A 26,664-nucleotide genomic window follows, 5' to 3' on the forward strand; every position below is an offset into this window, starting at 1 on the left:
ACTTCAACAGGTTACCCCGTGAATTATCCACGAAAGTGCATGCAACTTTCCTGTACAGCAGGAAACAATGCAATGTAGCCTGTACTGTTAGGCACTGCGTTGTATTGTGACACATACTATGTGCACTGTTTACAAGTTCATGCACTTTTTACTGCATTGTATAGGCAGTGTGAAGGGCCTGTAGGGGCGCTGCTGCTCGTACCCCTGGCAGAGAAATGCTCCAATTGTGTTGGGAGCAGCGAGACAGTAGCAGACGATGCTGCACATTACCATACATATCTACAGGGTGTCTACCAACCTGGAAAACCTGGAAAACAGGGAATTGTCAGGGAATTTCGATGTGACTGGAAAAGTCAGGGAATTTTGATGTGACTGGAAAAGTCAGGGAATTGTCAGGGAATTTGGCTAAAAAGCAGCTGAAGTCAGGGAAAATCGCAGACAAGTGCTGTGATGATGGGCGGCGAATCGCGAGTGCCGACCGGTGGTTGAGAGGCGATGCCGCAGCAACGTTACTGCGAGTAGCAGTTCACCAGTATGACAAGGTCTGACACAGAAAAGTAGGGTAGCCTCACTAATACTTAATAAATGGTCTGTTTTATGTTGGATCTGCTATCAAAATGTATGAGCAGGCACCAAGTTCCCTTTTGTTTTTGTCAGAGAATTCGCTTGAAATAGTCAGTGAAAACCTGGAAAAGTCAGGGAATTTGAAGGCTGCAGTTTGGTAGACACCCTGATCTAGTATAAAAGTTTTGGGAGGGGTGCTTTATACAGGGTGTCTCAGAAAACGTGTAATTGAATTATTATAAAAAAGCTACGCCACCTAGAGTCATGCGGTCAACGACATTTGTTCTTACTAGGATTTTGACACCTCCCGATGTGAATGTCGTGTAACTTAAGTTTAATTATGTAAATTTTTGCGAGCATAAGTCGAAAATTTGCCAAGTAAAGGTCACTTTTTTATCCCACCAATATGAAGAGCGTGCCGAATAAACCTCTACCCGAGAAATGTCATCATGACGTTGGTAGACACACCGAAACCAAAACAGATCGGAAGGGGAGAGCTGGGTTCCACGAATGGGCAATGGACCATTTCCATATTCCTGTCGCCCCTGGCGACGGAATGTCGAACGTCGTGTCTTTCCCCCCAATAATGGTGACACACTTTTCGGACTGGCACGTTGCGTGGGAAAGTAGCAAGAGAAGATTGTGTTGCGTCTTTCAGGGTGTCGGAGCGAACCGAAAACCGGAACCGAAAACCGAAAAAAACCGCTATTTTGGTGCGAACCGGAACGGAATCGAAACCGTATACGTTTTTTTCGCTCAGGAGGGAAACCGAAAAATATATCTAACGGTTTTCGGTCCAAGAAAAAACTTTGCCGGTTTGGACTTCGGATAGGCGAATGAAACAGACGTCGTGTGCTCTGAAGTCATGTCATGGATACTATACGAGGGCTACGGTTACGGTAGAATGTATGTCGGTATGACCCTTAGGCTCCCTTTGTAATGGTTTATCGTTCGCGCACGCACACAGACTTAGAGGTACATGTGACTCTCTAGCAATGTGCCGTAGTGCTAGTTTTAATTTGATCCCCCCAAACTCTCCTCAGCTAAACAGCGACCCAAGGGGCTGCATAACGGCTTCTTTATCGGTAATGTCGCGCAACGCGTCCCTTGTGTGAGAGCAGCTAAGTTGAATACATTTACGTATACGCGAGGGCAAGCCCGTGCGAAGTGGCAACTCTTTTGTGGACAGGACACGGAGAAAATAAAACGGAGCCGTCGAGCGCTTTTGTGAGTCAAGGTGTTCCTCGATTTGCGTCGTACTCGTGCGGTGGTGCTTGCTGGCTAGACAGTAGCAACAGATATTCGGATGGGACGCGATCGCTCCAACCCAGCAAGAAAGTACTTTATGTAAGACATCACGACAAACAAGTCCGTTTGTAGCATGTGCATCAAGAAAGGAGAAAGCCCATTTGAACAGACAGTAACCTACAGGAACCAGGAGCTACCAATTTCACAGCTGTCTATTAATACTTAACATGAAAAACGGTAACATGAAAAACATCTTCGCGGGCTCCTTGACAGTGTTTTTTTTTTTTTTCCCTTTTCGACGTACCTGTCTATTAATATTAAATACCATGTATGCGGAATAAACGGGTTTACATTTTGTAACATTGTTTTTTTTTTTTTGTGGGGATGAATATTCCTAGCAGAAGCGGAACCGGTTCAAAAACCGGTATGAACCGTTATTTTTTTGCTCCGGAGCAGAACCGGTACCGGATCGTTTATGATGTAACCGGAACGAAAACCGGAACGAAAAACGTTTCGGTTCGACACCCTGGCGTCTTTATTCCTAGTGTGCCACAGGCACTACATGGTACACAGAGCTAGCCGCTTGCTAGCTTGGAGCCGAAAGGCGGGATCACGTGGCGGTCCGGCCTTTTATAACAGTCACCCTAGCGGCGGACATAACAAGTAGGGCCCCCTAACGAGCATAACGTTCAATAACAGTTACATTGTACAACAACTTTGTATTGTGTAGAAGTCCCAGTAGGGGCTTGTGGTCTGTTACAATACGAAAGTGACGTCCATAAACGTATTTATGAAACTTCTTAATCCCGAATCCAATTGCCAAGGCTTCACTGTCGATCTGCGCATAATTTCGTTCGGCGGCTGTCATTGTCCGAGACCCATACGCTACTGGTAGCTTCCTACCATCAGCTTCGACGTGACTTAATACCACTCCAAGGCCATATGGAGACGCATCACAGGCCATGACTAAAGGCTTATGGACATCATAGTACACAAGGATGTCCGATGACTGTAACAACTGCTTGGCTTGTTGGAAGGCTGTCGCCTATCGCCCTGTCCATTTCCACTTGCTCTGCGCGTCAAGCAATCGATACAGCGGCTCCAAGGTATGTGCTGCTCCTCGCAAAAACCTGTTGTAAAAGTTCAGTGCTCCGAGGAAGGCCTATAGTTCCTTCTTGCATTTTGGTGCAGGTGCATCATGGATAGCCTTAACTTTGTCATCAGTTGGCTGGATTCCGCCGGCGCTGATCTTGTGTCCCAAAAAAAAAACGACTTCCTTTACACCAAACAGGCACTTGTCCTTGTTTAAGCGGACACCATCCTGAAGGATCCTTCGCAGTACAGCTTCAAGCCGGGTGTTGTGTTCTCCCTCATTCTTGCCGCCTACCAGTATGTCGTCAAGGTAAACCTGCACTCCATCGAGGCCTTGCAACAGTTCCTCCATATAACGCTGGAATATAGCAACAGCTACTGCCACTCCGAAGGGTAGACGTGTGACACGGAACAGTTCACGATGCGTAGTAATGGTTAACAGATCGGCAGTCTCCTTATCCACTGTCAGCTGCTGGTACGCTTGACCCAGATCAAGCTTTGAAAACATCGAACAACAAGAAAGTTTAGAGAACAGTTCTTCTGGAGTGGGCAGTGGATAAGTTCCCATCGGACAACGGGATTAACAGAACTTTTGTAGTCCCCGCATATCCTTATTGCGCCGTTCTTCTTGACCACTGGCACGATAGGTGTGGCCCACGATGAATGTCTAACCGGCTCAAGGATGCCTTGTTCAACAAGTTTGTCTAAGGCTTCATCCACCTTTGGTAACAATGCAAAGGGCACTGGTCTTGCCTTGTAAAACTTTGGCTGGGCGGTAGGTTCCACTTCCACCCTCACTGGCGGTCCCTTGCTCTTTCCCAATCCTGGTTGGAAGACCTTTGCGTATTTACGCAGCACCGGCGTTGTTGAAGAGCCTAGGTTCTTGACACCGGCATCCAGTTGATGGATCTTCACCTCAATTCCCAGGGCCTTGAACCAATCCCTGCCAAGTAGACTCACACCGGCTCCCTTGACGACCACCAAGCGCAGTCGCTCTTGACGACCCTTGTAGCGAACATTGACAGTAGTGGAACCAAATACCCTCAACTCCTGTTGGCTATACGTGCGAAGGCGGAGCTCACAGGGCTGAGGTTTGTGTTTGGACAGACGAAGTCGCCGAAAGGTCCTCTCACTGACCACAGAGCACACTGCTCCCGAGCCCACCTCCATTTCAAGAGGCTGTCCATTGACTTCTACCGACATGCGGACCGCTGGTTCTTCAGCTGTTATTTGGAAAACGCCGTAAACGTCGGCTCCTCGACCACGACGGTGGCCGTCTGGTCTCCCGCTTGAAGATGTTTGCGTCGTCGGCAAACGTCTCGCCCTAGCTTTCTTCTGGCAAACTTTCACGATGTGGCCCCGTTGTTTGCAGTAATGGCATACTGCGTGTCGAAACGGACAGTCGTCCGGTACGTGAACTCCTCCGCAGCGGAAGCATTTCGTTGATGCACTGGTTCGCTGTCCTGCACTGTCATGTTTCGGCTTCGTTCTGTTAGGCTTAGCACCTCCTGCGACGCCATCCTTCTGAAGACAGTAAACATCGGTGAGCACCGCCCCCCGAATCTTCTCGGTCTCACGAAGAGCATATTCTGCTACTATCGCCTTGTCCTGAGCCAAGGTGAAGGTCAAGTCGGACTCAGCTAACGGTCGTCGCTGGAGAGACTCATCGCGAAGTCCACAGACAAGCCTGTCTCTAAGCATGTCGTCAAGCGTTGACCCGAAGGCACAGTGTTCGGACAACCGACTCAGTTCGGCGACATAGTCGGCAACACCTTCCCCAGGCCGCTGGTCTCGCTTCCCGAACTGGAACAGCTGGACAATAACCAAAGGTTTCGGGTTGAAGTGTGTTGCTAACTTAGAGTCTTGATAATCCGTTTCCGAAGGCAGAGACGGGGAACAGAGGGAACGGATAACTGCATACGTCGCAGCACCGCACACCGTGCACAGCACAGCTCACTTCTTGTCGCTTGAAGTGATGTCGTTGGCGGTGAAGTAAAATTCTAACTTTTCCAAGTATGAAAGCCAAGCAGAACCCGGACCGGGAATAAATTCTTCGAAGGCTCCGAATGTTAGTGCAGTTGCTTGCTTCCCGCCGCTGGTTCCGTTGCCTTGCGCCATACTTCGTAGCGTAACTGCGTAGTTCGTAGTTCACCTCGTCGCCATGTTGTTGCGTCTTTATTCCTGGTGTGCCACAGGCACTACATGGTACACAGAGCTAGCCGCTTGCTAGCGTGGAGCCGAAAGGCGGGATCACGTGGCGGTCCGGCCTTTTATAACAGTCACCCTCGCGGCGGACATAACAAGTAGGGCCCCGTAACGAGCATAACGTTCAATAACAGTTACATACATAACAGATTGGAAGAAGAATGCGGAAAGAGTGAAAGCGCATTGTACTCGTTACCAGACCTCAAACGTCCGCGTAACCTTGAAACCGATTATCTCCCCACAATGAACATGACAGTCTCCCGCAGGTGGGTCCATAGCGATGTTTTCCACTCAAAGATGGCGGACTCAAGGGCTGGGCATGCGCATACGCGTTGTCGGAAATGGTCCATTGTTCGCTGCCTCCTATTGAAAGAAAAGTAGGACCGAAGGTCGCGTCCTTTTCAGAGACCATCAAATCCCCTCAAGACCGTGGCTTTCGGGCGCGACCTTGTTCGCCACTAGCATTGAACGTAGTTCAACTCTACCAAACATGGTGGCGCTGTCGAACATTACAACGTCATTTGTTTACAAACAGGTCGAGGTCTATTCACTCAAATTCACGATAATTGGCAGTGATATTCACGAGCTATCCCATCGGGAAAAATAGCCGAACATCATGCTCTTCGGAGCGCCGGACCATAACGAGCGATGACTTTTTGAGCGCAATCGCTCTCAGTCCGACGAAAGGAGGTTCTAAATCCAGCCCACAGAGTGATAGTAGAAGGCGCGTTTTTTATTCAACCCGAGTAACTCGCGAGTTTGGTGTGACGTAGTATCACGTGACCCTGGAGTAGCCACCCTTCGCCGGGAATTTTCGAACGGTCGGAGTCATTCTGCGCTCAAGATGGCGGACGTTGAAGTTTCGATTTGTGCCAAATTGTAACGTGTATTCAGAAGGGGGAATGAGGACAACAATATGTTTGTTTTCTCTGGAATTCGGGATGAAATTGGGTGCTATTAGCACTTACGTGTTTGTTACTTGCTGTGCGGCAAGCAATCCTCAGTAAAAGTTGTATGTACCTGGTGGTCAAGCCTACATTCCTCGAGAATTCCTCGAGTGTGTAGTTTGTTATCGGGACCGCTGGGTTTTAAAAAATAGTGAAATCGCTTGAAAGCTAAATACCGCATATGCGAGTGAAAGAAGGTCATATACGGAACCTAAAAATATGAGATTAATAAAATTGTGTGGTCTAGAACCTTTTGTTATATGCTTTCGAATAACACAACCAGAGGCACTTCTAGAGCAGGACAACCGCGGCCTTGCTGAGCCTAACGGATTTGGAGGTTGCCATCTTGTGAAATGTAGGAAGCGTCTAGTTAGCTTAGCGCACCTGAGTAAGGTTAGTTCAGGTTAAGTCAGGGCACTTTTTCTTTTCATTTTCTTTTTTTTTTCTTGGGGGGAAGGGGGTGCGAGATAGTCTCGGCGGCACCAGAATGTGTCTTTGTCTCCTAAGCCCACATGGCGGATCACGTTGAAGAAATCGGCAATACAGGTTAATTTTTATGTGTCTCACACAGCCATATGACGTTCATTCTGTAACCAACTGTTACAATTCTGCAATAATTCTATAACTGTTTGTCAGGTCATTTCTTTCGTTAGAAAAGTCTGTGGTCGATATCTCTGTTGCAAAATAAACTGGTGGACATAAATGTTTTGTGGTCCTCCGATTGAAAATAAGCCGCCGAAAATGCAGTCACGCCAGGGAAATTTCCAACAGCGAACTCAGACTATCCTGGATAAAAAGTGCAAACATCTATGTTGAACTACTCTGTTAATAAACTAACCAACATGCTGTACCGGGTTGTCCACCCTGCTAAGCATAAATGTCGTTAACATGTGGCTTTCACTCGCCAAAAACAACTTCGACGGATATCGAAGACAATATCAACAATATCCTCTTTTTAAACACGGAGTGTCATCTTATGAAGCAATCGAGCATTATCTGTTTCGAAGCCGTGAATTTCTGTAAGATCAGGAGTTTCGCAACCGGGAATAATTGCGGCCCTAAAAAATAATCATAACGATTGAGTAAGAACCACATGCTCTATAACCTAGCCTAAAGTATTGCAAAGTACTTGCAAGTCCAGTTGAATAAAAAAACACGCTAATGCAGACATGGTTACGCTGTGCACGCTTTGAAAGTGCTGTACATTTGTGATCCAACCTTTTATCTTGGTAATCTTCCAATAGGTCACGGAGATAACACCGGAATATTTTCCAAAACGAAAAGCTTTCAAAACTTGGTTATGACCACGCAAAAAATTGCCAACTGTGGTGTGTAGCAGACGACAAGGGGTGCGTTTTCTTATTCAACCCTGCACTCTAAAAACAGAACTTCACCGCATAGCACGCTGTGCGCCAGCCATTGCCACGAATGATTGGGTTATCGCTTCTGATTCGAGGAGAGAGGGGGGGGGGGGGCGTACGCCTTTTTGTGGCAATTTGGATATATGGTAATTGCCACGAAAAGGCGTACGCCCCCCTCTCTCCTCGAATCAAAAGCGATAACCCTATCATCCGCGGCAATGATTGGCGCACTACGTGTTATGCGGTGAAGTTCTGTTTTTAGTGTGTGGCAACTCCGAGTGACTCGAAGTGGGCGAAAAGTAGCCAGGGTTGCGGAAATGAAGTCATAACTGTGCGGCGAAAAATGGCCAGAGTTCACCTTGGTAACAACTCGTCTCGACCCCGCTCCAAAGCAGGGCAAGCTAGGGTTATGACGTCAGACACACGCGCGTGTGGCCTTATTGTCGTCTGCTACGCACGGCAGTTGGCCCTCTTTTGCTTGGTCATAACAGAGTTTTGAAAGCTTTTCGTTTAGGAAAATTTTCCAATGTTATCTCTGTCACCTACTGGAAGATTGCTACCAAGATAGAAAGTCGAATCAGCACTTTCAAAGCGTGCACAGCGTACCCGCGTCTGCATTAAATAAGGTTTGTTTTTTATTCAACTGGAATTGCAAGTATTTTGCAATACTGTAGCTTCCCAAGCAGCACAATGTACCGAAAGTCGAGTGCAATGGGGGTGGACGGGTAGGTGGAAGGCCTTGAACAGACTCGTGAGACTGAAGAACATTGATAAGACACATACCGTCCATCCCTATTGCACTCAACTTTCAGTGCATTGTGCTGCTTGGGTTAGGTCATACAGCATGTAGTTCTTGTTCATACCCTATAATTATTTTCGAGCGCCGTGATGTTCCGCTTGTAAAATTCCTGATCTCGCAGAAATTCATGGCCTCGAAACATGGATAATGCTTGATTGTTTGGTAAGATGGCATTCCGTGTTTAAAAAGCGGATATTGTTGATATTGTCTTCGATATCAGTCGAAGTTGTTTTAGCGAATGAAAGCCACAGTTTAACAACCTTTGTGCTTAGCAGGGCGGACGCGCCGGCACAGCATGTTGGTTAATTTGTTATCAGATTAGTTCAAGTTGGGTGTTTGCATTCTTTATCCAGGTTAGTCTGAGTTCGCTGTTGACAATTTCTCTGGTGTGACTGCATTTTCGGCGGCTTATTTTCAATCGGAGGACCACAAAACATTTATGTCCACCCAATAGCAACTTCCAAATGCGTTAGGTTCAGCAAGGCCGCTGTTGTCCTGCTCTAGAAGTGCTTGAGGTTGTGTTATTCAAACGCATATAAAAGAGGTTCTAGACCACACTATTTTATGACATTTATATTTTTAGTTTCCGTATGACCCTCACTCGCATATGCGATATTTAGCTTTCAAACGCTTGCACTAATTTTTAAAACCCAGAAGTCCCGATAACGAACTACACTTCCGAGAAATTCTCGAGGAACGCAGGCTTGACGACCAGGTATACATTCAAGTTTTACTGAGGATTGCTTGCCACACAGCAAGTAACAAACACCTAAGCAAGTAACAAGAGTAACAGCAGCAAGTAACAACACCTAAGTGCTAATAGCACACGATTTCATCCCGAATTCCAGTGAAAATAGAAACCTATTGTTGTCCCCATTCCACTTTCTGAATACACGGTACAATAAACCTCTACCCGAGAAACGTCATCATGACGTTGGTAGACACACCGAAACCAAAACAGATCGGAAGGGGAGAGCTGGGTTCCACGAATGGGGAATTGTTAGCTGCCTCCTATTGAAAGAAAAGTAGGACCGAAGGTCACGTCCTTTTCAGAGACCTTCGTAATCCCCTCAAGACCGTGGCTTTCGGGCGCGACCTTGTTCGCCACTAGCATTGAACGTAGTTCAACTCTACCAAGCTCGTAGCGCTGTCGAACATTATGACGTCATTTGTTTACAAACAGGTAGAGGTCTATTTGGCGCAAATCGAAACTTCCACGTCCGCTATCTTGAGCGCAGAATGACTACGACCGTTCGAAAATTCCCGGCGAAAGGTGGCTTCTCCAGGGTCACGTGATGCTACGTCACACCAAAGTCGCAAGTTACTCGGGTTGAATAAAAAAAAACGTGCCCAAGGCCATAGGCGTGTGTCTCTGACGTCAAAACCCTAGCTTACCCTGCTTTGGAGAGGAGTCAAGACGAGTTGTTACCAGGGTGAACCACTGATCTCGATTGTAAAAGGCTGGATCGCGGATAGGGAGCGCGAGCGTGAAGAAACCGGCCGCCATCTTACTGTACCCACAACAGTCGCCGCAGCGATCATGGCAACTTCTTGCAATTACGGTCGTACCAACTGTACTGGCAAGGTTACAGGGCCTAAATTTATACAGGTGAGTCACTCTTTATCGAGGAATAAATAGACGTCCATTCTGTATATTTAGTTGACCATTATGAAGTTTTTTTTGCCCAAAACGAGCACTGGATGCAGGTTGCTTGATCGCTCTTCCGACGTTCAATCGAGCACACTTGCATTTTACCCGGCGGCAAATACAGTTTTAGTGCATAATATGCTTGAAAGAACACGTTACACTACACAGGTAGTGTTGTCATCAATATATGTGCGAGCACTCGAGCGCTTTTTTGCATACATTGCTAGCATGGTACACCGTGTTCTCTGCGGAAGCAAGTGCCACATTCATTTCTTTGAATTACCTTCACGCACAAGTTCGGTATTACGTCATAATGAGACCACGATTGTCACCTTTTTTTCATGTATTGGTATTGTTTTGTGCCTTGGTTTGATTTGTGACAAAGAATCCTACGTAACGGTGGTGTGGCGCGACTTGAATAACGCCTTTGTGTCTGAGCTGTATCGTCAGCTTGTTACGATAGTAATAATTTGTAGCGTGTCGTGCTATTTGTAGCAGTTTTTAAGGCAAAAGTGGTCTCTCAATACATGTTTCGTCATGAGGGCTACCCAGTGAATAATCTGTGCAGTGTGATACGGCTGGGTGTACAGGTAAGTATCACGTTCCTCATCCACTGGTTTCTACTTTACAGGAAGGAACAACCTCAGTGCACGCAATGTGGTTAACCTCTCTCAGTTTTGCATATTTTCTTACATGTTCACATCAGAAACACACCTTACACTTTAGGCTCCTTCACCCAGCAATATAATAATTAGAGATTATAATTCTTTTTAGAAGAGTTCCCCATATTCTTTTTAAAATAGTTTTTAATCTTTTTAATTTTTAGAAGATACAGGGATTGTAAACCATGTTTTAAACTGATGTTTTAACATTTGACCAATGCATTTATTAAACAACATATTCATTTTTAACTGGTTGTACCCAAACCAATGTTCTGATGTATTATTTTCTTTGTTGTCGATGCACCATAAAAATTGGAATAATCATCATCAATGCAGGTTACTTCACAGCTGCCTCGACATACTCAAGAAATGGGTGCAGAACCTGCGTAATGCCCACAAGCTTTGACTACCACAGCACCTCCAGAAAGTAAAGGCATATGTGTCACATGGGGTTTTTAAAGGCATTCACAGTATATAATACCCTGTATTAACTGTTGTAGATCTAAGCAGCCTCTACAGTACACTCTCAGAAATTAAAACTTGTCAGGGAACTGGATAATTGTTTCAGTTAATAGGCATGCACATATATGCTATAAGAAGAAAATTATTTATTGAGAATGCATTTCTCTGGCTACTCATGTTGTTTACATCTACTGTCGTCACATTCATTTATCACATATTATATTCTTATATATTATTATTATATTATCAAATATTCGATCCCATTAAATTTAAAATTTAGCATATATGAGAAAATATCAGGAGGGAAGTTGCTATTCATTGCTCATTCCAACCTAAAATTGAGTGCTACAAATTTAGAGAGCGTACCTGACCATTGTCATACCTAAAATATATATTGCCATTGTAGCAAGGTCACAAAACAATAAATGTAGTCTTTTGTGACCTCCCTGCACGTTCATTGTATCCTGAAACGCATAAGTGCAAGAAATAAATCTTGAACTTGAATAAACTTGAAGTTGTATAAACTTGACATAAAATGTTGAATAATATAATGAATGATATAAAATATTGAATAAACTTGAACTCGTATATTCTCTTTTCTCATCATCAGTGATCTTCATTACAAAAGCATATTGTGTTTGACTTTTTTGTTTGCGTTTCACAGACTGGGTACACGAGTGCCAAAATGACAAAATGTTTCTGTTTCAAAAACTGTTTCAAGCTCCAAATAGTCCTGTTGCAATTTGAAGACCATACGTGGAGCTGCATTTTTTGGAACATGCTCCACATAACAAGCATGGCAAAGTCAGCACTGGATAGCAGGACCCCGTCCCCAAGCAGCTTTTCTCACGCTGCAGTTGTATTCAACAAAAGCATGTGAGTGCTGGAGAAGGACATTCCGTTTGGCACAACCGCGCCTCCAAATAATCAGAAGAAATAAAGGAAGAAGCAAACAAACATAGAAGGGCTGTACTTCAAAAAGAGATAAGTCCTGTGTCTCAAGGAGGTGTTACCACTTTCTAAGTAACTTAATTGATTAAGCTTACATCACTACTAACTGTCCTAACGAGTGTGATCTAATTACGTGAAGTAATTATTTGTGCTGCTTCGGTGTGTCCATATTTGCGAGGCAAAGCACAGCTGTCGTTTACTAAAAGACTCTTTCTAAGGCGATGCTTGATATAAATCATACTAAACGCATACACGGCTAAAACAACGGCTGTGATTCTACAGAACGATCTCTTTCTGCCATGCGAGTATATCTTTTCCAGGACCGTTCTTTATGGAACAATTTTTGTCCAGAACGCAGTACGGGATATTATATACATGGTTGTTGTTAACCTCAAGTCGTTTCTTATTGAAATATTGGCTGGGAAACGTGCTGTAGTACAATCCCCAGCGCTGCACTGCAGTGACGGTCTAGTTTTGGAATGCAAAACATAACGTAATTAAGAATCGAACGGCAGGACACCTGTGAAACACTGTTAGGATACATCAGTATACTGGCACCTTACAAAATTGTGTGATGACAAACAACGATCAATGATAGCAGCGCAATAAATACTCACAATCTCTGTTGCCTCCTATAGTTTTCTATGGGCACACACAGCACTTTAGGGCCCACCAACATGGCGGCCCGAAGGCACGCCTCTCCCCCACGAGCCCCTCTCCCATGCGCGATCCAGCCTTTATACATAGAGATCAGTGGGGTGAACTCTGGCCATTTTTCGCCGCAGAGTTATGACCTCATTTCCGCAACCCTGGCTACTTTTCGCCCACTTCGAGTCACTCGAATTTGCCAGGGTTGGATAAGAAAACGCGCCCTGTGTTATCTCTTTCTGCGATGCCGGGGCGGGCTGGGTTTCCAACCTCCTTTCGTCGGACAATCAAAGATTGCGCTGAAAAATTCATTGCGCGCTAGCCTTTGGGAGCTCCGTACACTCTTCAAAATGAACTTCACCACATAGCACGCTCCAAGCCAACCATCATCCCGAGTGACATCGTTCTCTCACACGATTTGTGGAAAACGGGAGGCGTACGCCTTTTTGTGACAATTAACATTTCTGCATAAGTGTCACAAAAAGGCGTACGCCTCCCGTTTTCAACAAACCAAGGAAGGGAACGATATCACCCGGGATGATGGTTGGCTTGGAGCGTGCTATGTGGCGAAGTTCATTTTTAAGAGTGTAGAGCATGATGTTTGGCTATTTTTTCCGATGGGATAGCTCCTGAATATCCCTGTCAATCATCATTATTTGAGTAAATTACACACGCTCTTCACATTGGTGGGGTAAAAAAGTGACTTCTAGTTGGCAAATTTCCGACTGAAGCTCGCAAAAATTTAAATAATGAAACTTACGGTACACGACAAAAGGGTGACATCAGGAGGTGGCGAAAACCCAGTAGGAACAAATGCCGTTGAAAGCATGACTCTAGGTGGTGTAGCTTTTTATTATAATTCAATGACACATTTTCTTGGACACCCTGTATATATATATACCGGGTGTTTCAGTTAAATCCCCGGGCTAAATAATTCGCGAACCGGTGCACCAATCGAATAACTTTCTTTTTTACAAGTATCTGTCCAATACCGCCTACAAGATGCGCACCGCGTGAATGAGCGGGAGGCGCTCATTATTTAAATAAAAATTCAAATGAGTTTCGCGAAAAAAGATAACTTCTAAAGCAGGGCGCCGTCGGCATTAAAATGGGTACTACCCCTTCTGGGACCTTCAGTAGATACCTTTTAGAGAAAAATCTGCAACCGAAGCGGGTCATTTGTTGCAGTAATTAATTGGTTTCGGTTTACATATTTTTGTCGCGGCTGGTCGCGGTGAAGCGCAAAAGGACGCTCTTTCACTCCCATGTCCACCAATGAATTACATCCTTACACTAATGAATTACGTCCTTTTGCGCTTCGCCGCGACCAGCCGCGACAAAAATACGTAAACCGAAACCAATTAATTACTGCAATAAATGACCCGCTTCGGTGGCAGATTTTTCTCTAAAAGGTGTCCACTGAAGGTCCCAAAAGGAGTAGTACCCATTTTAATGCCGACGGCGCCCTGCTTTAGAAATTAGCTTTTTTCACGAAACTCATTTGAATTTTTATTTAAATAATGAGCGCCTCCCGCTCGTTCACGCGGTGCGCATCTTGTAGGCGGTACTGGACAGATACTTGTAAAAAAGAAAGTTATTCGATTGGTGCACCAGTTCGCGAATTATTTAGCCCGGGGATTTAACTGAAACACCCGGTAAATATATATATATATATATATATATATGAGAATATTACTCCAAACTACTAAAGAACACCAAAATTACAAGCAGCCTTTTCCTTACTAAAAAGTTTCAACAGTCCTTGGACACGGGTGTAGTGCCTAACGAATGGAAAATTGGCAAGGTCGTGCCGATCCACAAAGGTGTTTATAACACAGTAACAAATTATCGACCAATTTCATTGACTTGCATATCAACGAAAATCCTAGAGCATATTATATTCGCAAATGTGATGTCTTTCCTGGAGGATAATAACTTTGTCTCACCATTCCAGCACGGCTTTCGAAAAACATTCTCTTGCGAATCGCAACTTGTGTGTTTTACTAATGACTAATTTAGTAATATGGAATCTGGTAACCGGTCTGACGCTTTATTTTCATTGACTTCGCGAAAGCCTTTGACAAAGTGCTACATAATCTACTCGTGATCCCCTTGTCCTCCAAGGGATCGTGTACTTCATCACAAACCGATCGCAGTCAGTCTACGCAAATAACTCTTCATCACCATTATCTCCAGTAACATCAGGTCTACTCCAAGTTCCGTTCTGGGCCCTCTACTCTTCCTCATATTCATAAATGATATTCCTGAACTAGTTTCTTCTTGAATTCGTTTAGTCGCTGATGACTGTGTTATCTACCCCAAAATAACCTCGCAGTCCCCTGCAGGACGACGTTCATAACATCTGCAATTGGTGTACCACTTGGGGCATGTCTCTCAATACTAACAAATGTAAACTTGTACATGTGCTTCTCTCGTGCACGTTCATTATGGTCTTAGTACGAGGGGTGTTCAAGTCAAACCGGGACTTTTCATTTTTCGCAAAAGTAAAATGAACTTACAGGCCAGAAACTAGTTTTAGTTTTCAACGTAATCTCCAGCTGCACTAATGCACTTGTCCCAGCATTTCACGAGGGCTTGGATGCCTGCAGCGTAGAAATCCTTACCGGCGCGTAGCAGCCATGATCGGACCGCATTCTTGACCTCGTCGTCGGAGCTGAAGTGGCGGCCCCCAAGGAACCCCTTCAGTGGCCCGAAGAGATGGAAATCGCTGGGGACGAGGTCTGTACTGTAAGGGGGATGTGGCAGCAACTCCCAGCCAAGTTCCTGTAAGGTCCGTGTCGTGAGATGCGCGGTACGCGGGCGTGCATTGTCCTGTAGGAGGAGGACTACTTTGGTGATGAGGCCCGTCTGCTTTTGCTTCGGCGCCTTATGCACATCCCTGAGAACCTGGCAGTAATATGCACTATTGATGGTGGTACCACTGAGCAGAAAATCAACATAACCGCTTCAGAACGCTTCGCTGTGTTCCCAGCGCGACATAGACGAAATTGCTAAAACGTGCACACCAGCCCTTTAAAGTGCACCCTGCCGGTAGTTGGGTCGCTGGCATCATATCACCAAGTAATCAGCCAGCTCAGGACGCTTCGCTGTGTTCCCAGTGCGACGTAGACGAAATTGTCAAAAACGGGCACACCAGTCCTTTAAAGTGCACCCTGCCTGTAGTTGGGTCGCTGGCATCATATCACCAAGTAATCAGTAAGCTCAGGACGCTTCGCTGTGTTCCCAGCGCGACATAGACGAAATTGCTAAAAACGGGCACACCAGCGCTTTAAAGTGCACCCTGCTAGAAGTTGTGTCGCTGTCATCATATCACCAAGTAATCAGTCAGCTCAGGACGCTTCGCTGTGTTCCCAGCGCGACATAGACGAAATTGCTAAAAACGTGCACACCAGCCCTTTAAAGTGCACCCTGCTAGAAGTTGTGTCGCTGGCATCATATCACCAAGTAATCAGCCAGCACAGGACGCCGCGCTGTGTTCCCAGCGCGACATACACGAAATTGCTAAAAACGTGCACACCAGCCCTTTAAAGTGCACCCTGCTAGAAGTTGTGTCGCTGGCATCATATCACCAAGTAATGGGTCAGCTCAGGACGCTTCGCTGTGTTCCAGGCGCGACATAGACGGAATTGCCAAAAACGTGCATACCAACCCTTTAAAGTGCACCCTGCCGGTAGTTGGGTCGCTGGCATCATATCACCAAGTAATCAGTCAGCTCAGGACGCTTCGCTGTGTTCCCAGCGCGACATAGACGAAATTGCCAAAAACGTGCATACCAGCCCTTTAAAGTGCACCCTGCCGGTAGTTGTGTCGCTGGCATCATATCACCAAGTAATCAGCCAGCTCAGGACGCTTCGCTGTGTTCCCAGCGCGACATAGACGAAATTGCTAAAAACGTGCACACCAACCCTTTAAAGTGCACCCTGCTAGAAGTTGTGTCGCTGGCATCATATCACCAAGTAATCAGTCAGCTCAGGACGCTTCGCTGTGTTCCCAGCGCGACATAGACGAAATTGCTAAAAACGTGCACACCAGCCCTTTAAAGTGCACCCTGCTAGAAGTTGTGTCGCTGGCATCATATCACCAAGTAATCAGTCAGCTCAGGACGCTTCGCTGTGTTCCCAGCGCGACATAGACAAAATTGCCAAAAACGTGCATACCAGCCCTTTAAAGTGCACCCTGCCGGTAGTTGGTTCGCTGGCATCATATCACCAAGTATTCAGTCAGCTCAGGACGCTTCGCTGTGTTCGGAGCGCGACATAGACGAAATTGCTAAAAACGTGCACACCAGCCCTTTAATGTGCACCCTGCAGGTAGTTGGGTCGCTGGCATCATATCACCAAGTAATCAGTCAGTTCAGGACGCTTCGCTGTGTTCCCAGTGCGACGTAGACGAAATTGCCAAAAACGTGCATACCAGCCCTTTAAAGTGCACCCTGCAGATAGTTGGGTCGCTGGCATCATATCACCAAGTACTCAGTCAGCTCAGGACGCTTCGCTGTGTTCCCAGTGCGACGTAGACGAAATTGTCAAAAACGGGCACACCAGTCTTTTAAAGTGCACCCTGCTAGAAGTTGTGTCGCTGGCATCATATCACCAAGTAATCAGTCAGCTCAGGACGCTTCGCTGTGTTCCCAACGCGACATAGACGAAATTGCTAAAAACGTGCACACCAGCTCTTTAAAGTGCACCCTGCTAGAAGTTGTGTCGCTGGCATCATATCAGCAAGTAATCAGTCAGCTCAGGACGCTTCGCTGTGTTCCCAGCGCGACATAGACGAAATTGCCAAAAACGTGCATACCAGCCCTTTAAAGTGCACCCTGCCGGTAGTTGGGTCGCTGGCACCACGTCACAGAGTAATTAGTCAGCTCAGGACGCTTCGCTGTGTTCCAGCGCGACATAGACGAAATTGCTAAAAACGTGCACACCAGCCCTTTAAAGTGCACCCTACCGGTAGTTGGGTCTCTGGCACCACGTCACAGAGTAATTAGCCAACTTAGGGTGCCTCGCTGTGTTCCCAGCGCTATGTAGACGAAATTGTCAAAAACGTGCACACCAGCCCTTTAAACTGCACCTTGCTAGAAGTTGTGTCGCTGGCATCATATCACCAAGTATTCAGTCAGCTCAGGACGCTTCGCTGTGTTCCCAGCGCGACATAGACGAAATTGCTAAAAACGTGCACACCAGCCCTTTAAAGTGCATCCTGCCGGTAGTTGGGTCGCTAGATCCATATCACCAAGTAATCAGTCAGCTCAGGACGCTTCGCTGTGTTCCCAGTGCGACGTAGACGAAATTGCCAAAAACGTGCATACCAGCCCTTTAAAGTGCACCCTGCAGATAGTTGGGTCGCTGGCATCATATCACCAAGTACTCAGACAGCTCAGGACGCTTCGCTGTGTTCCCAGTGCGACGTAGACGAAATTGTCAAAAACGGGCACACCAGTCCTTTAAAGTGCACCCTGCTAGAAGTTGTGTCGCTGGCATCATATCACCAAGTAATCAGCCAGCTCAGGACGCTTCGCTGTGTTCCCAGCGCGACATAGACGAAATTGCTAAAAACGTGCACACTAGCCCTTAAAAGTGCACCCTGCTAGAAGTTGTGTCGCTGGCATCATATCACCAAGTAATCAGTCAGCTCAGGACGCTTCGCTGTGTTCCCAACGCGACATAGACGAAATTGCTAAAAACGTGCACACCAGCGCTTTAAAGTGCACCCTGCTAGAAGTTGTGTCGCTGGCATCATATCACCAAGTAATCAGTCAGCTCAGGACGCTTCGCTGTGTTCCCATCGCGACATAGACGAAATAGCCAAAAACGTGCATACCAGCTCTTTAAAGTGCACCCTGCCGGTAGTTGAGTCGCTGGCACCACGTCACAGAGTAATTAGTCAGCTCAGGACGCTTCGCTGTGTTCCCAGTGCGACGTAGACGAAATTGTCAAAAACGGGCACACCAGTCCTTTAAAGTGCACCCTGCTAGAAGTTGTGTCGCTGGCATCATATCACCAAGTAATCAGTCAGCTCAGGACACTTCGCTGTGTTCCCAGCGCGACATAGACGAAATTGCTAAAAACGTGCATACCAGCCCTTTAAAGTGCACCCTGCAGGTAGTTGGGTCGCTGGCATCATATCACCAAGTAATCAGTCAGCTCAGGACGCTTCGCTGTGTTCCCAGTGCGACGTAGACGAAATTGCCAAAAACGTGCATACCAGCCCTTTAAAGTGCACCCTGCAGGTAGTTGGGTCGCTGGCATCATATCACCAAGTACTCAGTCAGCTCAGGACGCTTCGCTGTGTTCCCAGTGCGACGTAGACGAAATTGTCAAAAACGGGCACACCAGTCCTTTAAAGTGCACCCTGCTAGAAGTTGTGTCGCTGGCATCATATCACCAAGTAATCAGCCAGCTCAGGACGCTTCGCTGTGTTCCCAACGCGACATAGACGAAATTGCTAAAAACGTGCACACCAGCCCTTTAAAGTGCACCCTGCTAGAAGTTGTGTCGCTGGCATCATATCACCAAGTAATCAGTCAGCTCAGGACGCTTCGCTGTGTTCCCAACGCGACATAGACGAAATTGCTAAAAACGTGCACACCAGCGCTTTAAAGTGCACCCTGCTAGAAGTTGTGTCGCTGGCATCATATCACCAAGTAATCAGTCAGCTCAGGACGCTTCGCTGTGTTCCCAGCGCGACATAGACGAAATTGCCAAAAACGTGCATACCAGCCCTTTAAAGTGCACCCTGCCGGTAGTTGGGTCGCTGGCACCACGTCACAGAGTAATTAGTCAGCCTAGGGTGCCTCGCTGTGTTCCCAGCGCGACGTAGACGAAATTGTCAAAAACGGGCACACCTGTCTTTTAAAGTGCACCCTGCTAGAAGTTGTGTCGCTGGCATCATATCACCAAGTAATCAGTCAGCTCAGGACGCTTCGCTGTGTTCCCAGCGCGGCATAGACGAAATTGCTAAAAACGTGCACACCAGCCCTTTAAAGTGCACCTTCCGGTAGTTGGGTCGCTGGCATCATATCACCAAATATTCAGTCAGCTCAGGACGCTTCGCTGTGTTCCCAGCGTGACATAGACGAAATTGCTAAAAACGTGCACACCAGCCCTTTAATGTGCACCCTGCCGGTAGTTGTGTCGCTGGCATCATATCACCAAGTAATCAGGCAGCTCAGAACGCTTTGCTGTGTTCCCAGCGTGACATAGACGAAATTGCTAAAACGTGCACACCAGCCCTTTAAAGTGCACCCTGCCGGTAGTTGGGTCGCTGGCATCATATCACCAAGTAATCAGCCAGCTCAGGACGCTTCGCTGTTTTCCCAGTGCGACGTAGACGAAATTGTCAAAAACGGGCACACCAGTCCTTTAAAGTGCACCCTGCCTGTAGTTGGGTCGCTGGCATCATATCACCAAGTAATCAGTAAGCTCAGGACGCTTCGCTGTGTTCCCAGCGCGACATAGACGAAATTGCTAAAAACGGGCACACCAGCCCTTTAAAGTGCACCCTGCTAGAAGTTGTGTCGCTGTCATCATGTCACCAAGTAATGAGTCAGCTCAGGACGCTGCGCTGTGTTCCCAGCGCGACATAGACGAAATTGCTAAAAACGTGCACACCAGCCCTTTAAAGTGCACCCTGCTAGAAGTTGTGTCGCTGGCATCATATCACCAAGTAATCAGTCAGCTCAGGACGCTTCGCTGTGTTCCCAGCGCGACATAGACGAAATTGCCAAAAACGTGCATACCAGCCCTTTAAAGTGCACCCTGCCGGTAGTTGGGTCGCTGGCACCACGTCACAGAGTAATTAGTCAGCCTAGGGTGCCTCGCTGTGTTCCCAGCGCGACGTAGACGAAATTGTCAAAAACGGGCACACCAGTCTTTTAAAGTGCACCCTGCTAGAAGTTGTGTCGCTGGCATCATATCACCAAGTAATCAGTCAGCTCAGGACGCTTCGCTGTGTTCCCAGCGCGGCATAGACGAAATTGCTAAAAACGTGCACACCAGCCCTTTAAAGTGCACCTTCCGGTAGTTGGGTCGCTGGCATCATATCACCAAGTATTCAGTCAGCTCAGGACGCTTCGCTGTGTTCCCAGCGCGACATAGACGAAATTGCTAAAAACGTGCACACCAGCCCTTTAAAGTGCACCCTGCTAGAAGTCGTGTCGCTGGCATCATGTCACCAAGTAATCAGTCAGCTCAGGACGCTTCGCTGTGTTCCCAGCGCGACATAGACGAAATTGCTAAAAACGTGCACACCAGCCCTTTAAAGTGCACCCTGCCGGTAGTTGTGTCGCTGGCATCATATCACCAAGTAATCAGGCAGCTCAGAACGCTTTGCTGTGTTCCCAGCGTGACATAGACGAAATTGCTAAAACGTGCACACCAGCCCTTTAAAGTGCACCCTGCCGGTAGTTGGGTCGCTGGCATCATATCACCAAGTAATCAGCCAGCTCAGGACGCTTCGCTGTTTTCCCAGTGCGACGTAGACGAAATTGTCAAAAACGGGCACACCAGTCCTTTAAAGTGCACCCTGCCTGTAGTTGGGTCGCTGGCATCATATCACCAAGTAATCAGTAAGCTCAGGACGCTTCGCTGTGTTCCCAGCGCGACATAGACGAAATTGCTAAAAACGGGCACACCAGCCCTTTAAAGTGCACCCTGCTAGAAGTTGTGTCGCTGTCATCATGTCACCAAGTAATCAGTCAGCTCAGGACGCTTCGCTGTGTTCCCAGCGCGACATAGACGAAATTGCTAAAAACGTGCACACCAGCCCTTTAAAGTGCACCCTGCTAGAAGTTGTGTCGCTGGCATCATATCACCAAGTAATCAGCCAGCACAGGACGCTTCGCTGTGTTCCCAGCGCGACATAGACGAAATTGCTAAAAACGTGCACACCAGCCCTTTAAAGTGCACCCTGCTAGAAGTTGTGTCGCTGGCATCATATCACCAAGTAATGGGTCAGCTCAGGACGCTTCGCTGTGTTCCCAGCGCGACATAGACGGAATTGCTAAAAACGTGCATACCAACCCTTTAAAGTGCACCCTGCCGGTAGTTGTGTCGCTGGCATCATATCACCAAGTAATCAGGCAGCTCAGAACGCTTTGCTGTGTTCCCAGCGCGACATAGACGAAATTGCCAAAAACGTGCATACCAGCCCTTTAAAGTGCACCCTGCCGGTAGTTGTGTCGCTGGCATCCACCAAGTAATCAGCCAGCTCAGGACGCTTCGCTGTGTTCCCAGCGCGACATAGACGAAATTGCTAAAAACGTGCACACCAACCCTTTAAAGTGCACCCTGCTAGAAGTTGTGTCGCTGGCATCATATCACCAAGTAATCAGTCAGCTCAGGACGCTTCGCTGTGTTCCCAGCGCGACATAGACGAAATTGCTAAAAACGTGCACACCAACCCTTTAAAGTGCACCCTGCTAGAAGTTGTGTCGCTGGCATCATATCACCAAGTAATCAGTCAGCTCAGGACGCTTCGCTGTGTTCCCAGCGCGACATAGACAAAATTGCTAAAAACGTGCACACCAGCGCTTTAAAGTGCACCCTGCTAGAAGTTGTGTCGCTGGCATCATATCACCAAGTAATCAGTCAGCTCAGGACGCTTCGGTGTGTTCCCAGCGCGACATAGACGAAAATGTCAAAAACGTGCACACCAGCCCTTTAAAGTGCACCCTGCTAGAAGTTGTGTCGCTGGCATCATATCACCACGTAATCAGTCAGCTCAGGACGCTTCGCTGTGTTCCCAGCGCGACATGGACGAAATTGCCAAAAACGTGCATACAAGCCCTTTAAAGTGCACCTGCCGGTGGTTGGGTCGCTGACACCACGTCACAGAGTAATTAGTCAGCTCAGGACGCTTCGCTGTGTTCCCAGTGCGACGTAGACGAAATTGTCAAAAATGGGCACACCAGTCCTTTAAAGTGCACCCTGCTAGAAGTTGTGTCGCTGGCATCATATCACCAAGTAATCAGTCAGCTCAGGACGCTTCGCTGTGTTCCCAGTGCAACGTAGACGAAATTGTCAAAAATGGGCACACCAGTCATTTAAAGTGCACCCTGCTAGAAGTTGTGTCGCTGGCATCATATCACCAAGTAATCAGTCAGCTCAGGACGCTTCGCTGTGTTCCCAACGCGACATAGACGAAATTGCTAAAAACGTGCACACCAGCGCTTTAAAGTGCACCCTGCTAGAAGTTGTGTCGCTGGCATCATATCAGCAAGTAATCAGTCAGCTCAGGACGCTTCGCTGTGTTCCCAGCGCGACATAGACGAAATTGCCAAAAACGTGCATACCAGCCCTTTAAAGTGCACCCTGCCGGTAGTTGGGTCGCTGGCACCACGTCACAGAGTAATTAGTCAGCTCAGGACGCTTCGCTGTGTTCCAGCGCGACATAGACGAAATTGCTAAAAACGTGCACACCAGCCCTTTAAAGTGCACCCTACCGGTAGTTGGGTCTCTGGCACCACGTCACAGAGTAATTAGCCAACTTAGGGTGCCTCGCTGTGTTCCCAGCGCTATGTAGACGAAATTGTCAAAAACGTGCACACCAGCCCTTTAAACTGCACCTTGCTAGAAGTTGTGTCGCTGGCATCATATCACCAAGTATTCAGTCAGCTCAGGACGCTTCGCTGTGTTCCCAGCGCGACATAGACGAAATTGCTAAAAACGTGCACACCAGCCCTTTAAAGTGCATCCTGCCGGTAGTTGGGTCGCTAGATCCATATCACCAAGTAATCAGTCAGCTCAGGACGCTTCGCTGTGTTCCCAGTGCGACGTAGACGAAATTGCCAAAAACGTGCATACCAGCCCTTTAAAGTGCACCCTGCAGATAGTTGGGTCGCTGGCATCATATCACCAAGTACTCAGTCAGCTCAGGACGCTTCGCTGTGTTCCCAGTGCGACGTAGACGAAATTGTCAAAAACGGGCACACCAGTCCTTTAAAGTGCACCCTGCTAGAAGTTGTGTCGCTGGCATCATATCACCAAGTAATCAGCCAGCTCAGGACGCTTCGCTGTGTTCCCAGCGCGACATAGACGAAATTGCTAAAAACGTGCACACTAGCCCTTAAAAGTGCACCCTGCTAGAAGTTGTGTCGCTGGCATCATATCACCAAGGAATCAGTCAGCTCAGGACGCTTCGCTGTGTTCCCAACGCGACATAGACGAAATTGCTAAAAACGTGCACACCAGCGCTTTAAAGTGCACCCTGCTAGAAGTTGTGTCGCTGGCATCATATCACCAAGTAATCAGTCAGCTCAGGACGCTTCGCTGTGTTCCCATCGCGACATAGACGAAATAGCCAAAAACGTGCATACCAGCTCTTTAAAGTGCACCCTGCCGGTAGTTGAGTCGCTGGCACCACGTCACAGAGTAATTAGTCAGCTCAGGACGCTTCGCTGTGTTCCCAGTGCGACGTAGACGAAATTGTCAAAAACGGGCACACCAGTCCTTTAAAGTGCACCGTGCTAGAAGTTGTGTCGCTGGCATCATATCACCAAGTAATCAGTCAGCTCAGGACACTTCGCTGTGTTCCCAGCGCGACATAGACGAAATTGCTAAAAACGTGCATACCAGCCCTTTAAAGTGCACCCTGCCGGTAGTTGGGTCGCTGGCATCATATCACCAAGTAATCAGTCAGCTCAGGACGCTTCGCTGTGTTCCCAGCGCGACATAGACGAAATTGCTAAAAACGTGCATACCAGCCCTTTAAAGTGCACCCTGCAGGTAGTTGGATCGCTGGCATCATATCACCAAGTAATCAGTCAGCTCAGGACGCTTCGCTGTGTTCCCAGTGCGACGTAGACGAAATTGCCAAAAACGTGCATACCAGCCCTTTAAAGTGCACCGTGCAGGTAGTTGGGTCGCTGGCATCATATCACCAAGTAATCAGTCAGCTCAGGACGCTTCGCTGTGTTCCCAGTGCGACGTAGACGAAATTGTCAAAAACGGGCGCACCAGTCCTTTAAAGTGCACCCTGCAGGTAGTTGGGTCGCTGGCATCATATCACCAAGTAATCAGTCAGCTCAGGACGCTTCGCTGTGTTCCCAGTGCGACGTAGACGAAATTGCCAAAAACGTGCATACCAGCCCTTTAAAGTGCACCCTGCAGGTAGTTGGGTCGCTGGCATCATATCACCAAGTAATCAGTCAGCTCAGGACGCTTCGCTGTGTTCCCAGTGCGACGTAGACGAAATTGTCAAAAACGGGCACACCAGTCCTTTAAAGTGCACCCTGCTAGAAGTTGTGTCGCTGGCATCATATCACCAAGTAATCAGTCAGCTCAGGACGCTTCGCTGTGTTCCCAGCGCGACATAGACGAAATTGCTAAAAACGTGCACACCAGCCCTTTAAAGTGCACCCTGCTAGAAGTTGTGTCACTGGCATCATATCACCAAATAATCAGTCAGCTCAGGACGCTTCGCTGTGTTCCCAGCGCGACATAGACGAAATTGCCAAAAACGTGCATACCAGCCCTTTAAAGTGCACCCTGCAGGTAGTTGGGCCGCTGGCATCATATCACCAAGTAATGAGTCAGCTCAGGACGCTTCGCTGTGTTTCCAGCGCGACATAGACGAACTTGCTAAAAACGTGCACACCAGCCCTTTAAAGTGCACCCTGCCGCTAGTTGGGTCGCTGGCACCACGTCACAGAGTAATTAGTCAGCTTAGGGTGCCTCGCTGTGTTCCCAGTGCGACGTAGACGAAATTGTCAAAAACGGGCACACCAGCCCTTTAAAGTGCACTCTGCCGGTAGTTGGGTCGCTGGCATCATATCACCAAGTAATCAGTCAGCTCAGGACGCTTCGCTGTGTTCCCAGCGCGACATAGACGAAATTGCTAAAAACGTGCACACCAGCCCTTTAATGTGCACCCTGCAGGTAGTTGGGTCGCTGGCATCATATCACCAAGTAATCAGTCAGCTCAGGACGCTTCGCTGTGTTCCCAGTGCGACGTAGACGAAATTGCCAAAAACCTGCATACCAGCCCTTTAAAGTGCACCCTGCAGGTAGTTGGGTCGCTGGCATCATATCACCAAGTAATCAGTCAGCTCAGGACGCTTCGCTGTGTTCCCAGTGCGACGTAGACGAAATTGTCAAAAACGGGCACACCAGTCCTTTAAAGTGCACCCTGCTAGAAGTTGTGTCGCTGGCATCATATCACCAAGTAATCAGTCAGCTCAGGACACTTCGCTGTGTTCCAAGCGCGACATAGACGAAATTGCTAAAAACGTGCATACCAGCCCTTTAAAGTGCACCCTGCCGGTAGTTGGGTCGCTGGCATCATATCACCAAGTAATCAGTCAGCTCAGGACGCTTCGCTGTGTTCCCAGCGCGACATAGACGAAATTTCTAAAAACGTGCATACCAGCCCTTTAAAGTGCACCCTGCAGGTAGTTGGGTCGCTGGCATCATATCACCAAGTAATCAGTCAGCTCAGGACGCTTCGCTGTGTTCCCAGTGCGACGTAGACGAAATTGTCAAAAACGGGCACACCAGTCCTTTAAAGTGCACCCTGCTAGAAGTTGTGTCGCTGGCATCATATCACCAAGTAATCAGTCAGCTCAGGACGCTTCGCTGTGTTCCCAGCGCGACATAGACGAAATTGCTAAAAACGTGCACACCAGCCCTTTAAAGTGCACCCTGCTAGAAGTTGTGTCGCTGGCATCATATCACCAAATAATCAGTCAGCTCAGGACGCTTCGCTGTGTTCCCAGCGCGACATAGACGAAATTGCCAAAAACGTGCATACCAGCCGTTTAAAGTGCACCCTGCAGGTAGTTGGGCCGCTGGCATCATATCACCAAGTAATCAGTCAGCTCAGGACGCTTCGCTGTGTTTCCAGCGCGACATAGACGAACTTGCTAAAAACGTGCACACCAGCCCTTTAAAGTGCACCCTGCCGCTAGTTGGGTCGCTGGCATCATATCACCAAGTAATCAGTCAGCTCAGGACGCTTCGCTGTGTTCCCAGCGCGACATAGACGAAATTGCTAAAAACGTGCACACCAGCCCTTTAATGTGCACCCTGCAGGTAGTTGGGTCGCTGGCATCATATCACCA

At 47.5% G+C, this 26,664-nt stretch overlaps 1 protein-coding gene across 1 annotated transcript; it reads right to left on the reverse strand.

Moving 5' to 3' along the window:
* Positions 1 to 2,974: 2,974 nt before the first annotated feature.
* Positions 2,975 to 9,723, reverse strand: LOC135392425 (uncharacterized protein K02A2.6-like). Its single transcript, XM_064623139.1, has 3 exons — positions 9,612 to 9,723; positions 3,577 to 4,817; positions 2,975 to 3,400 (listed from the first exon to the last, which is right to left on the reverse strand). Exons 1-3 carry the CDS (start codon positions 9,721 to 9,723, stop codon positions 2,975 to 2,977), a joined length of 1,779 nt encoding a protein of 592 aa, XP_064479209.1.
* Between the last annotated feature and the right edge of the window lie 16,941 nt (positions 9,724 to 26,664).

Source organism: Ornithodoros turicata, chromosome 4 (assembly GCF_037126465.1).
Source record: "Ornithodoros turicata isolate Travis chromosome 4, ASM3712646v1, whole genome shotgun sequence".
Taxonomy (NCBI): Eukaryota; Metazoa; Arthropoda; class Arachnida; order Ixodida; family Argasidae; genus Ornithodoros; species Ornithodoros turicata.

Bases quoted from the DNA above. Each gene is read 5' to 3' on its own strand.
- LOC135392425 (XM_064623139.1), bottom strand. From the start codon at position 9,723: ATGGCGGCCGGTTTCTTCACGCTCGCGCTCCCTATCCGCGATCCAGCC. The intron at 4,818-9,611 runs GTAAGCTAGGGT...CGACGTATGCAG, and splicing joins TGACTCCTCTCCAAAGCAGG to TTATCCGTTCCCTCTGTTCC. The intron at 3,401-3,576 runs GTTAGACATTCA...ATGTTTTCAAAG, and splicing joins AACAAGGCATCCTTGAGCCG to CTTGATCTGGGTCAAGCGTA.